The sequence below is a fragment of the Embiotoca jacksoni genome, unplaced genomic scaffold (genome assembly GCF_022577435.1).
Source record: "Embiotoca jacksoni isolate LCO1_2020_lvr unplaced genomic scaffold, fEmbJac1.0.p SCAF_14, whole genome shotgun sequence".
In the NCBI taxonomy this organism is placed as follows: domain Eukaryota; kingdom Metazoa; phylum Chordata; class Actinopteri; family Embiotocidae; genus Embiotoca; species Embiotoca jacksoni.
Genome location: NW_027185274.1, coordinates 1,973,742 through 1,988,338, shown reverse-complemented (window position 1 = coordinate 1,988,338; position 14,597 = coordinate 1,973,742). Strand labels below are relative to the sequence as shown.

The window sequence follows — 14,597 nt, the reverse complement described above, 5'->3', positions numbered from 1 at the left end:
AACATCTAATTTTGTATTCAACATCTGACCGATAAATGAGATGACAAAAAAACAAAGACACAAGTGCAACTACTGCAACCGATGTTTCTCTGCTGTTAAACGAGCATCGTGTTGGAGAAGCAAGTGATAGAACGAAGGGCTCTAACAAGGGATCAGCTTTCAAAAAACATCAAGGGTTGTTAGTAAAAAGCAAGCACTGTACAAAAAGTTCAATCAAGTCACAACTCCGGGGAAGTTTTATTATAAAATACAGCAATCCTTCCTCAGCTTTGGAGTCTGAGTAAAATGGCTTTACACCTTTGGGCTCAAGTTTTTAAAGTGCTGATGAAAACAGTGAAAGCTCCACGCAGCAGTATGTTGAGGCTGAAATATGCTGAGATTTGCTCTCTGATTCAGGTCATTCAAACAGGTATTAGATGCATTCAAAGGGCCCACTGAGGCTTCCTATAAATGGTCCTTGTATCATCATACAGTGCAACTTTAAAACCATCGGTCGATCCATTTAAACCTCTTGGTATGAAAGCTGTTGGAATCCCTCTCATCTCATTCCTTTTTTCTTCAGTTCATCACCTGCTGTCTTTAATTCATGCATGCTGTTTACTCGTTCTCCCTCTCTGTCACCCCTTTTGAAGTCTTTGGGAGTCCTGTGGCTTTCAAAGGGTCAGAGAAGGGCAGCCCTACTGTCCTGATCGAAGGCAGGCCGCGGGATAAACGTATGGACCACCTGTCCGTGCAGCTCTGTGTCAACACTGCTGGTGTCGCCGTACTCACGCCTCATCATCTCACCCCCTGCCGCTTGTACATTGTTTCCTCTTGCACGCGTGTGTGCGCGCACACACGCGCGCACACACACGCACACACACACACACACACACACACACACACACGAGCGACTGAGCTCAAGGTTAGTGCTTCTGTCCACATCCAGAAACGGGCGTGCTGCCCGGTGGAGGACTCCTACTGTCTGACAACGTCACACAGAGACAGATCAAGGAGTCCCGCTGCTAAAAACCCTCCTTTTCCTCACACTTTCCATTACAGGGGACTCTTTCTGGCCCGAGCACACACCAGTGGGGGTTCAGCTGGAAGAAAGGGCTGTGTCCTGGGGAGAGTCAATATCAGGTCTGGGGTCACGCAGAGATTGGAAAGAGGCAGTCCTTCAAGATGAAAAAAAATTTGCCTTTCAAATGACAACAGAGGATCAAACCACTCAGGGAAGCTGTGGGTGAGTTTTTGATGTTACTATTGAAGCTCTTCCCATTCAGCTTCTGTTTCCTGTCCATCTTGCCCAGCGGAAAGGCTCCCAGGGATCCCCACATCTGAAAGGGAAGCCAAGGTTGAGCACGACGATCCAAAACTGGACACCAGGCCCGATTCGGAGTCCGACAGCGCCAGCTGCTCAAACTTCTGAATCACTCTCCTCACCGACTGGAAGGAAACCTCCCCGTGCCACCGACCTCCGCCGGCACCACGGGGCCCCCTGTAGGCCGAGTCCTTACCGAGGAACACGTGAGGAGGAGGGGGGAGGCCACAGCGCAGCCTCAGCCTGCCCTGGCCCAGGCCCAGGGCGGGGAGCACTCCGGCAGGGCCGAAGCGGGTAGGCAGCGTGGTCAGATGTTCCTGGGTCAGAGGGTTGTAGAAGCTCAGCGTGCCCCCGCCAACGTTGAGGAAGACCCCGAGGGTTTTGATCTGAGGCGGCACGGTGCAGAGCGGCTCACGGCCCCCATCGTACACCGCACAGAAAGACCAGCTGTGCCTCTGGAGCCACCAGCCGCCAGAACTGTCCAACGGCATCACACCTGGGACAGAGAAGCAAAGTCTCATAATCGCTGCACACGTTTTAGAAAGACTGGAAGACTTTGGAGAACCTGGAGCTTTTTATGCAGCATCATCATCACGTATAACTTATAACACATAACAGTTTTCCCACAGAGCACACGTGCTCCTGAATCTGAGCACGCCAAGAAATTTAGGAGCACATTTAAAAATGGTCAAGTAGCATGGTTTCTTAGCAAAGTAAATCATTATATACATATTTATATTGTGCGTAAGGGGTTTGTGCTTTTTCTCTGTGTGCAATTAAGATGTGAAAACCAATGGAGGTCTATGAAAGTACAATATTTTAATATCTAGTAACACAAGGCATGAAATTAGAATCCTGACAAAGCTTTTTAAAACAATGAAACCGAGTTTTATTGCAGGCGTGTGTGTGTGTGTGTGTGTGTGTGTGTGTATATTTACTAAGGGACTCACATCTGTGCAATAGCACCACAATCCCACATTGATCCTCCCAGATATAAAACCTGTTGTTTTATATTCCAAGTCAAAACCTTTCTATAAGGCTGGACCTCGTTGTAACCCTGTTGATCATAAAACCCTAAATTTAGGCAGTAGATAAATTCTTTTGCATAATTTTGGGGAATTTTTATTGGGTGAGAACGCGACTGCAGTAACACTACACTGAATAAGACCAAAAGTTACTGAATGTTTTTCTAGTGTGCTGTAAAAAAAAAAGAAAAAGAAAAGCCTCACGAGCGTAATGATTTAACGGTAACGCTGTGCTCTGTAAGCGGCCGGTGGTCAGTCAATCTGACCGCGCCCATCAAACTGAAGGTTTAACATCATCACTCCACGTTAATATCACAGTTGTCATGTCCTCAGCTGATCAGCTACGTTACGTTCGTAACAACAGGTTGTGGGAGGTTGTCATCTTTTACTCACACACTGCACTCCTAAATAATATTTTCAACTTGCACAAATCTGTGTTAATCGTACTGTATAGACCTAAACTTTACTTTCTCCAATTGCATGCTGTTATTACCAAATGTCTGTGAAACAAACGAGTTATGTTTAGTGCTCGCCTGCAAGCACACTGACCTGACCTGGAAAACAGTACACCTGCCAAACAGCAGCACTGTTGTGAGCATGCAGACATTAGCAGTCAACACAAAACACCTGAATACAGACTGTGTCAGGTCCTGGACACGGCTGCCATTAACATGTCTCCTATTAACAGGTGTGAATGCTCAGACCACATTCACAGCTGGCCCGGCCAACAGTCTTTTAGCAGTGTCGATGCAAATGTGTGCCGGGCTTCACTGAAGGGCCGCCTGCTCAACTGATGTCCTCAGAATAAGCAACAGGAATATATAGAGAGAAAATATCCTGCGAGATTACAGCCTGGAGTTTCTGGAGGCTGCAAAACAGCTGTTTACTAAATAAAAACACAGGCTGTTCACCTGATGCTTGTTTCACCTCCACCAAAGCCTCCTCCTCCTTTTAATTTAGAGCCCTGCCCACTTAAACAGGGAATGTATCCACAGTAAGGCAGAGTTTGATAATCTCAAACCCACTGGATCAGTTAAATAATGTGGGCCCGAATTGACGTGAGCGGGCCCAGCCTGGCGGTTCAGGAAGTGAATTACAAACTATAGTGTTCAGACATTTACAAATCTGATTTTATGTCACAAATTTCTGACAGACGCTGCAATAAAATCCAGCTCCAGTGAGGTAATGTCAGGTGTGAACAGTCGTGAGCTGACCACTTGTGATTGGATCAGCCGGGACACATTTAATTTTATGTTGCCGTCCAACCTGCTGTACATAAGTAGCTTATCTTTAAAGATCTTAGGAATAAGAAATATACTTATGAATGTTTGGCTAACCACCAATTATCCTACCCCCTAAAATACTGTGGACAAGTACAATGTCAAAACTTGAGTTGCTAAAGTCAATAAACATCAACCGTTTTTATGCACTTTAGATGTTTGGGTCTGCCATCCAGATTACGTAATACCATCACAGAGGCATCTGATCTGTCCAAAATTCATTCTGCAGCATGACAACCAGCCCAAACACAGCCAACTAGAAGAAGAAAATGTCCTGCAGCAGATGGTGTGGCCCCCACAGACCCGGATTTCAACATCACGGCGTCAGTCTGACATTACATGAAGAGACTGAGGACACGGAGACAGTTTGGAACAACCTACCTGCCAAAGACCTTCAAACACCAAAGACCAAAGAGAACTGCAGCCGCTTTATAGAAAAGGGTGCTCCCAACAAGTATTGATTTATATTTAAGTTTTTTGCTGTTAACTATTCACTACGTTTACTTTTGCACTTCGCATTTAGAGCCTAAAGTGTTTTCACAATATGTTTCAAAGGTTGCGTAGAAGTCCCTTTTCCATTGTTGCTGAAGCAATAATCACAGTTGTGTCCATGGTCTAACCACTTGGCGGCACTATGAACCGGGCAGCCCTCCGATGACGTGTGTGTTTACAAGTCTGAGTGCACGTTCAAGCGAATTGGCTTTAACCAGCGCAGTCTTGCTGACTAACGGTGAGGCTTTCTGGAAGCAATGAGCTCGCTGGCATCGGACCAATCGAAACAAACTGAAGTGGGCTCTCACCGATCCTGTAGATGGAGCTGTTGCACACATCCACCTCCCAGTAGTACTGTCCCTGTGCGAGGACAACATCGCCGCACACATGGAGGAGGGCCTCGGGGTCAGAGTTCATCGTGGGTTTCCTGATCTTGGATTGTGGAGGGGGGGCAGCTGGAGTCTGTCCGTGGTAGGTGACCGTGAGGGAGGAGTTGGACAGATGGAGGGATGGCGGGACAGTTGAAGGGTCGAGAGCGAAACGCAGACCTGAAACAGGCCAGAGTGTATACATGTGTATATATACATGTGTATATATGTATGTGTGTGTGTGTGTGTGTGTGTGTGTGTATATATATATATATATATATATATATATATCCTATCACTTGTCATCTATACACATGAGCATCAAATATGATTCCTGACCAAAGACAGACCGCTCCATTTCTTGTTCTTGCAGGTCAACAGCGCCCTCCACTGGTGTCACTGAGGAACTGACATCGGTGCCTGTGTTAAATGAGGAAACATGTGAAGGCTCCCATGGTGATGGTGACAATCGTGATTTATACCAAGAAACGGGGAGGACTAAACTCACCGTATAAACTGGTCTGCTCTGTTTCTTCACCCTAAATATGGAGCAGCAGTCAGACACAATGAAAACAATGTGAACCAAAATTAGAAACATTCGTCATCTAGAGGGAAAATTAATGATCCTTGTTTAAAATAAGTACTTTGATATTTTAGGGAGTACACTTCTTTGCTCACTGATTAACATCTCATCTGTTCGTGTGGGAAATAAACCAAAAAGTACACAAACAAGCTGTCTTACAGGGCCTGATGAAGGCCTACGGCAGCACACCGTCCTCACCAGGCAGGAACCATCATGTTACAGTAGGTCCGTGCAGCAAAGGTGGATTTTATTTTCTTTGGAAAAAGCCAGGCTGTTTGTTTCACTCAGTTTCCAGTTGATTTTCATGTTAAATCAAGCAGGATCTGTCCTCTCATCAAACTCTCAAGAAAGCAAATCAACATCTGTTCTCCCAAACTACTGATGTAAGATAAATTAATCAATAATGTCTAGTATTTGTACACATTAAGTTCAGTGTTCAGGTCAACAAAAGTAAACAAGACAGCTTCTTTTTTTTTTAAACATTATTTCTTTACCATAAAAATCTATGACTAAAATCTGAAAATGATATGTATGCATTATTATAGACTAATTAACACACATACAACACATATTTGTACTTGAGCCCGACCGGTAAATCAGTCTGACCATTTTATCGGCCAGTTTCGGCTTTAAACAGATGCATCGGTGTTAATGTTGGTCGGTATGTACCAATATGAAAAACTTTATTTACAGAACATTCTAATTCTAAAGTGCTCTATTTGTTTTTTTTATAGTAATTTATAATTATGAAATTCCAAAGGAATATTTACTGTTTCAGTGGAGCAACGTCATTGTGAACATTAAACTGTAAAACATTGTGCCTCCATTACGTCACACAGATGTCAAAGGATCACTAAAACAACTGTTTATAGTAACTGTATATGCAGTATGTGTATGTATAAAAAAAAAAAATCTAGCTGATATATCGATATCTAATGTTTTTTTCCCTAAAGATATCGCCCCTGGCATTAAAAATCCAGTATAATTTATACATGATTATTTTTCATTATTTGCACTTGAGTAGGTACACAATTTTATAAATCAACAGTTTGCAATTATAACATGTCCCTCTTCACATCTTAACATATAATACTTTATTAATGATTTCACTGAATTTGTATCCTTTACATTTCTGTTTTTTTTTACTTACGAGCTACAAACATTAAATGTTAAAAATTTCTCACCTGCCCGTGTTGAAGGTGATCTTCAGGTGATCCCTCCCTGTTGTCCGTCACCGCGGCGACACATTCAGACCTCAGGGTGGGATGGTTTGGGAGACAGGAAGTGGCGGCTGACCAGGTCCAGCATGGCAGCTCCACGGGACGTCGACAGCAGGGACACAGCACGGAGCAGACGGGTTGTCGTGCACCGCGGCGGTGAGACGGACAGGTGGAGCTGCTGTCCTCCCCGGCGGCCACACAGCAAGCACACATGGTGTGAGAGCACGGCAGGATCAAGGCCATGTCGTATTCTCGCTTACAAGCCGGACAGCGGGGAAACTGCTCCAAACAATCCATGTCGTTTTCCACATCTTCTCCCCTGATGCGTTTTCCCACATCCGGCTCCTTGGGCCTCGTTTCAGGACAGAAGTTCTTCACCGCCATTTCGTTTCATTGTCTACATGCTGTCTCACTGTAGATGTGCGTTATCTAGTTTTGCTTTGAAATTATATAAAGTCTCGATGAGATGGAGAAAATTCACGTTTCCCGTTATTCCCAGCATGGAGATAAAACCGGTGTATATCCAGCTCCCATCCTCAGGAAGAAAGGCCTCCGTCCGTATAGAAGCAATATCAACGAGCCATCCTCCCAGAAAAGAGACATAGCTGCGTCATCTTATTGTAAAGATATTCTTGTGCTAGAAACTGACTCTTGTCGAACGGAGACATTGTCAGGCTGCAGGATCCTAAGCAGATATAGAGAAATCCTCCTGTTGTGCCGTCCCGTCGGTCTCCCAGCTCATTGTGGTGGGTGTAGTAGGTGGAATGGCTTCGCAGATAAAAGAGAGGCAGAGACAAGAGGCCAGCCTTTTGAAGGGTACTCATTGCTTGGGGTTGCCACGGTTACAGCTCTCCCTGCAGAGACCACAACTATGAGATAATACGCTGCAAGGAAACCTTGTGCAAGCACACACCCGCATTTAAACATGAATACAAAAAAACTCATCCCTGCCATGAACACGAGCCACACCACGTAGGCAAAACTGACGGGACATTGGTGTAACACACACACACACACACACACACACACACACACACACACACACACACACACATTTACACCTCCTGGTCTGGATGTTCGATTCTCCTCTGCAGCTGTGCTTCCCTTATGGAGAATTATTAACAAGTAGTCCAGCTACAGACCTTCAGGAGAACATGACACAGATGTCAAAGATATTTGCCACCGCTCTGGAATTCACTCAGACGGCTCATTGTCCCCGTTGTCTTGTCTACAATGTCGGGGTCAGACCCGAGGTCAGCGAGGGGAGGGCTTCCAGAGAATGTAAATGGTAGAAAGCATCAAACTTCCCGAGCAGATCACGCAAGAAGAAATGGTGCAATTTCACTGTCAGGTACACAAGCAACAATTAAAGATGTCGGGTTGTGGGGAAAGAGGACAACGACAGAGGACAACTGTGGACAGCATACGAGCAGAGACACAGACTTGTTGCACAGCCAGATTCATCATCCCTGGTTCTCCTCATGGGAGCTCCTGTGAACGATGACCATGTAGTTGCAGCGCTGCACAATACGATAGTTTGTAAAAGCCTTTTATCTCATCTCAGAGGTTTTTTCCCTTCGATTTTATAATACACAGCATGTAGTGTTGCCCGTTAAGTAGGCGATAGCAGACACAATTCAAGTTTTAAACATTATATTTTCTTGCAACAATAAACTGTTCAGATGGCATTCAGTTTTATTCAAGTTTTTTTTTTTTGCCCCCTAGTGTTAAAAATAATGAATGCTGAATCCAGCTTTAATATTATACAGTATGGGTTTCAGCGTCTAGCTCAGGATGTGTTGAGGAGGGTGACAAGTGGGGTGATGTCACGTGATTTGAGGCATCCAATTGCACCAGAGCTCTAATATTAGGATTAGTACCTGCTCCAAGGGTCCTGTCACTCTCATGTATCACCTCCTGGCGGTAGAAGTGCACTGCAGGTAAAAAAAAAAAAAGGCAAATCAGTCAAGACATCAGTTGCATGAACTATTCATTTTGTAGTGATTATTCAACAATTTGAAAATCATCAGTCTGTATGACTTACGTTTGCAGCTTTTCGAGCAACAATTATGGCTGAGAACAGCTGAGTGTGAGTTCAGTTGACGGTCGCTTTCCCTGACCTCCTCTGTCCTCTGACCTCCTCTGTCCTCCTCTGTCCTCTGACCTCTGACCTCCTCTGTCCTCTGACCTCCTCTGTCCTCCTCTGACCTCCTCTGTCCTCTGTCCTCTGATTCACGCTGCGCCCCGCTTCACGCGCACACGGAGAGCAGCCGACGCTCAGCTGAACGACCAAATAAAAGTGCAACAAAAGCCCAAAACTTCGTTATTAATGGACAAACATCGACGCTAAACTTCAGAAAATCAGGCCTAAACATCGGTGAATGTGCTGACTGTGGAGGAAGTAATAGTCAGCTGTACAGCTGACTATGGTAGTTGTCCTGCCAGCAGCAGATCTCCTGCACCTCCAAATCTGCGCTCAGCGCTGTAAACAGGATCTGAACCTCACGTTCAGATATTGTTGTTTACAAACTAAACAACTCAGTGTAACCCACGTTAGTTTTACCAGCAACGAAAGGGTTAACTCACACATGCAGTACCGACGTTCACCAGAGGGGCGCTCTCGTGCACGTCGGGAGATCAAAGCCGTCTCCCTGGAGACGACCCTTTATGTCTCCAAGGAAACAGCATAATGATCTACATGAAGAATCTCTTTGGTTGATTTCTGCTCACTGCTGTTGAGGATGTTTATTTATTTGGTCGTTAACCAGACCGACTCCGAAGGAAGAAGTTCATTTGAAGTTTGAGAAGAATCTCCGGTGAGTGAGGAATGTGTTGCTCACAGTTAGCCGTTTGCTGCAGAGCTACAAAGGAGGACAGTTGTAAACAGTTGTTTAGTTGGGCTAAAGATACCGATCAGGAGAGAAGACAACAACAACCAGTCGGAGATAAATATGAATTTGTTGATGAATATGATTTTACGGGGTTGATATCTGTGATTGTGGAGCTACATGTACGTGACGGGGCTAGCTAAGCGCTGAGGGGTTAATGCGTCGGGACCTGTTGAACCGAGCGGGAACGATGACGTCATTTTCTTGTTTTAGCGCTAGAAGTTAAACGGTCAGATTGAGAACAGCTGTTGAGTGTGTTGCTTAGTAACGGTGGACGTTTACATAATGTCTGTTAGGTATAAGTGACAGATGTCACTGAGACATGAGTACATGTGTGTGTGAAATATGTTGCTATGTTAATATTGACCACAGTGAATATTATATATATATATATATATATATATATATATATATATATATATATATTTATATTTATATTTATATATATCTGTGTGTAATACTATATTACTGGTCATTTACTGTTACACCAACAATAGAATTTATAAATTATAGTACTGACATCATATTAAATTCTGTATGCAGATTGTTTTTGTTTGTATGGATCTGTGATGGAGACAGCGATCCCCAGAAACCTCCGCAGAGCGCTGGAGCTGAGTGACCCTGCGACCCCTGATCATCTTCACCGTGGGTGAAGCTGCATTTGGTCTTCTTGGATTCTCCTGCTGGAGAATCAGATCAGAGTTAGTCTGAGAGCCTCCAGACATAAACTACCTGGTAGTAGACTGAAAGACAAGAGACTGAAACTGACTGACTGTGGGAGAAATACCGGTATTGAGGTTATTATTTGAATTTGTTATTTTTTCTTTTATGTTGTTCCCTTGATTTTCTGTGTGTTAATAACTATAATAAATTGCAGTTCAGTTCTTTGTTTTAAACTGCAAACATTTGCCGTGTTTCATTCACTCCCAGAGCGACCTAAAGACAGTCCTAAACTTAACACAGGAAATCTAGTGTGTTACATAAGAAATCATTTTTTTGTTTAATTTTTACTGAATATTTGAAGGCTTAATGTTACATTTACATATACATCTATTACATTCATTCCTTCATATTGTACGTCACTGAAGTTAATAATGAAATATTTTTCAGTATTTCGTCACATGGTCAAGAATATCCCCCACCCCTACCTGCTACATTTCACCAGAAACACACTCTGCGGACCCCACGGGGCCAACATGTCGTCATGAACAGCTCTATTAAGTGTGTGAAGCTGCGATCAGAGCATCATGAGTGTCTGTCTTCTGTCCAGATCATTCCATGTACGTCATGTCATTTCCTGCTTGCTTTTTTTTTTTTTCCCCAAGGGAGCGGTAATCTGCCTCGACATGTTGGGGAGATCAGGGTCGACTGACGTGAACTTTGGTGGAGATTAATACCATGACGCAAGGTTACAGATCTTCCTTATTGAATTTAGGTAGGTAGGTACAGTTGAAACCAGAAGTTTACATACACTGTGCAAAAAGACACATAACACTTTTTTTTCCTCACTGTCTGAAGTTAAATCAGACTAAACCTCTCCTGTTTCAGGTCCGTTAGGATTACCAAAATTATTTAACTTTTGCTAAATGTCACAATAATGAGAAAGAGAATTTCTTAGAGAATTTTATATTACTTTCTTTGAGGTCAAAAGTTTACATACACCAAAAGTACTATGTCTTTAAACAATGTGGGCAAGCCCAGATGATAATGTCATGGCTTTTGAAGCTCCTGATAGGTTAACTGACAACATGTGAGTTAATTGAAGGCACACCTGGGGATGTATTTTAAGGCCACACCTCAAACACTCTGCTTCCTTGTTTGAAATCATGGGAAAGTCAAAAGAAATCAGCCAAGAAATCAGGGAGAGAATCGTGGAGCTCCACAAGTCTGGTTCATCCTTGGGTGCAATTTCCAGATGCTTGAAGGTGCCACGTTCATCTGTGCAAACAATTATACGCAAGTATAAACATGGGAATGTCCAGCCATCACACCGCTCAGGAAGGAGACGGGCTCTGTGTCCCAGAGATGAACGTGTTTTGGTCCGACATGTGCAAATCAACCCCAGAACAAAAGCTAAAGACCTTGTGAAGATGATGGCTGAAGCTGGTAAGAAAGTGTCATTATCCACAGTAAAACGAGTTCTGCACCGACATGGGCTGAAAGGCTACTCAGCAAGAAGGAAGCCATTACTCATAAAGAAACATAAAAAAGCCAGATTACAGTTTGCAAAAAGACACCAAGACAAAGACCTTAACTTCTGGAGACATGTCCTGTGGTCTGATGAAACTAAAGTGGAGCTGTTTGGCCATAATGACCACTGTTGCATTTGGCGGAAAAAGGGGGAAGCTTGTAGACCTGAAAACACTATCCCAACTGTGAAGCATGGAGGTGGCAGCATCATGTTGTGGGGCTGTTTTGCTGCAGCAGGAACTGGAGCTCTTCATAAAATAGATGGCATCATGAAGAAAGAACATTACCTGGAAATATTAAGGCAACATCTCAGGACATCAGCCAGGAAGCTAAAACTTGGCCGCAAATGGGTCTTCCAAATGGACAATGACCCTAAGCATACTGCCAAAATAGTTAAGAAGTGGCTTGAGGACAACAAAGTCAATGTCTTGGAGTGGCCATCACAAAGCCCTGACCTGAATCCCATCGAAAATTTGTGGGCAGATCTGAAAAGGCGTGTGCGAGCAAGGCGGCCAACAAACCTGACTCAGTTACACCAGTTCTGTCCGGAGGAATGGGCCAGAATTCCAGCAGAGTACTGCAAGAAGCTTGTGGAAGGATACCCAAAACGTTTGACCCAAGTCATGCAGTTCAAAGGCAATGCTACTAAATACGAAGGAACTGTATGTAAACTTTTGACCTTGAAGAAAGTAATGACAAATTCTCTAAAATATTCTCTTTCTCATTATTGTGACATTTAGCAAAAGTTAAATAATTTTGGTAATCCTAACGGACCTGAAACAGGAGAGGTTTAGTCTGATTTAACTTCAGACAGTGAGAAAAAAAGTGTTATGTGTCTTTTTGCACAGTGTATGTAAACTTCTGGTTTCAACTGTAGGTATTTACTTTATTAATCCCCGAGGGGAATTTTTTTTTGCTACAGCAGCATACAGAAGCAATAAGATAATAATAGAAATAATAGAATAAAATAATAGAATAGAATAATAGAAAAGCAATAAAATAGCAGTAAATAGCAGTAAAAAATATAAAATGCACAGTATATACAACACATTTTATATCTATATATATATTATATACAAACAAACCAAGAAACACAGTCAACATATATATATATGTATATATATATACACAGTACAGTATATATCTATATATATATATTATATACAAACAAACCAAGAAACACAGTCAACAGTGTTATTGTACTCCGGCTCCAATGCTGCTCCCCCAGCAGACCCCAGCGAAGTACAATGCACTGGCCACAACAGACTGGTAGACCATCTCCAACATCTCGCTGCACACATTGAAGGATCGAAGTTTCCTCAAGAAAAAGAGTCTATGTAGTAAAAACTAAGTAAAAAATGCATCGCAAAATCAAGCATTTTTGATCACAACAATCACAAAAAAAACCAACTGTTTTATTAATGACAAAAACAGACACATCGAAGCACCAGGAGCAGGTCTGAAAGGAAGGATGTTCCTTACTAAATAAAGGAGAAATAAATTGCTGTGTTGAGGTGGTTAAAGTAACATTTCCAGGTCGAGGAGTTCCTGAGGAACACAAAATGCGTCTATTGTCTCTGACAGGGATGTGATGTCTGTCCTTTCTCAGCTCGTGTCCATTGTCCCCAGTAGCTGGCTGTAGATCCTTGATATGACAGGCACACAACAGCAGATTGAGGATGAGCTGACTGGGACTGACCACGCAGAGAGCTCAGGAAGAGCAGGTTGAGGTGGCGCGGCATCAACCGCATCCGGGCACAGGTTCGGTTTCAGCCTTTAAGAAAAACTCTACCTGGTTGCTTTTCTTACAACAATGTCCAGTCTGACTGTCGGTCATCGTAACCTTGGACTCAGTTGTGAAGATTCAGGAAAAGATTGTAGTTCCATACACCTCGCTGAGAAACCTGAGGATTACACTGAATTGCAACGAATAATGACTGGATATAAGAGCATGTCTAAAGACAAATAAAAAATACTGTTCTTTGAAGACTTATTTAGGTTTGGACCATACATTGTATGTAAAAGTGGACGTAGCTTCCGGCTGTGAAATAAAAGCTGATGCGGAAGTGCCGTCTATAAAACATTTCCACAAGTTTCCTGTGTGTCATTCGCTAAATTCACTCTTCCAAATTAGTGCTCTGGCCATCTGAAAATAATCCCATCATTAGTTATAAAAATAACCTTACAATTTTTTTTTTATTTTTGGCTCTTTGCTAGATAGGATGAGTCAGTGACTTGCTCACCCGTGTTTCATCGTGTGGGAGAAATGGCAAGTGAGGGTGTGGTGAAATCTCAAAATGAGTGTTTGATAAAGCAGATTGGGACAAGTTCCAGGAGCTGACTCAACTGTCAGCGTACCTCAGCAGTTATTAGATTAGATTAGATTTAAATTAGATTATTAATTATTATTATTAATCCCACAGTGGGGACATTTAGTCGTCACAGCAGCATAGAAAAAACACAAAAAAAGGTGCACAGAATATGGAAAATCTGCCAGCTGTCAGAACTGAGGGTGCAGCAGTCTGCCACTGAAGGAGCCACTTAAGGCTCCTACAGTCTCATGGAAGAGTCTTATGGGATGCTGATGGAGCTAAAACAGGATGAAGAGGAACTTGGTACAGCAGAAGTACACCTGTGGGAGAGCTACAGGGAATGACGAAGAGCACGGGAAGAGAGCGAAGGCACGGTCATATCATTTGATCGGCTCTCACTTCGCTTCATAATGGCCGTTCACAAACCAACGGTTGACGTCACTGCTGGTTGCCGCTTGGTCTGAACACAGTCCAGTGAGCTTGCAGGCTATTTCTTTTGTGGGCTCATTCATAATCAGGTCAAATTATTTAACTGTTCTAACGCATCTCTGCAAAGAAGTGAACACGGTTTGGCCATTATTATTAATGGTAGCAATGGCACTGGGAGTATTGGTAGTGTCATATAGTGTTGTTACACAACCTGTCATGTGAACTACCAGAGAGAGACATATGACCGAAACTACTGAGTCCCACAGGTCTGAATCATGGTATAACTGGGTTAGTACGGTTTGGGTCTACGTGGTGCCTCTCTGGTCTTATTTGCTTTGCGGAACAAGAGTCAAACATTAACTTTGTGCTAAATCAAACACACAACCCACTCTTTTGGAAAGCGTGCAGTGCGACCATACATCCTTCTCGACACGCCAGTTTATTAAATCAAACAAGTCAAAGAGAAAGCAGTGGAATGGCACCTCCACCAGACCTGTACGTGTGATT

General features: G+C 43.2%; 1 protein-coding gene across 1 annotated transcript; it reads right to left on the bottom strand.

Annotated features, from left to right (window-relative positions):
• Window positions 1-7,195, bottom strand: LOC138197004 (uncharacterized). The gene is made up of 5 exons (XM_069147439.1): window positions 6,236-7,195; window positions 4,977-5,007; window positions 4,808-4,888; window positions 4,409-4,648; window positions 1-1,799 (listed from the first exon to the last, which is right to left on the bottom strand). The coding sequence occupies exons 1-5, from the start codon at window positions 6,653-6,655 to the stop codon at window positions 1,243-1,245; spliced, it is 1,329 nt and encodes a 442-aa protein (XP_069003540.1). The 5' UTR covers window positions 6,656-7,195; the 3' UTR covers window positions 1-1,242.
• Between the last annotated feature and the right edge of the window lie 7,402 nt (window positions 7,196-14,597).

What these genes read in the sequence shown, in the direction of transcription:
- LOC138197004 (XM_069147439.1), bottom strand. Translation starts at nt 6,655, where the DNA reads ATGGCGGTGAAGAACTTCTGTCCTGAAACGAGGCCCAAGGAGCCGGAT. An exon ending in ATCACCTTCAACACGGGCAG is followed by an intron (nt 5,008 to 6,235) that starts GTGAGAAATTTT and finishes CTCCATATTTAG; the next exon opens with GGTGAAGAAACAGAGCAGAC. An exon ending in AATGGAGCGGTCTGTCTTTG is followed by an intron (nt 4,649 to 4,807) that starts GTCAGGAATCAT and finishes GGCCTGTTTCAG; the next exon opens with GTCTGCGTTTCGCTCTCGAC.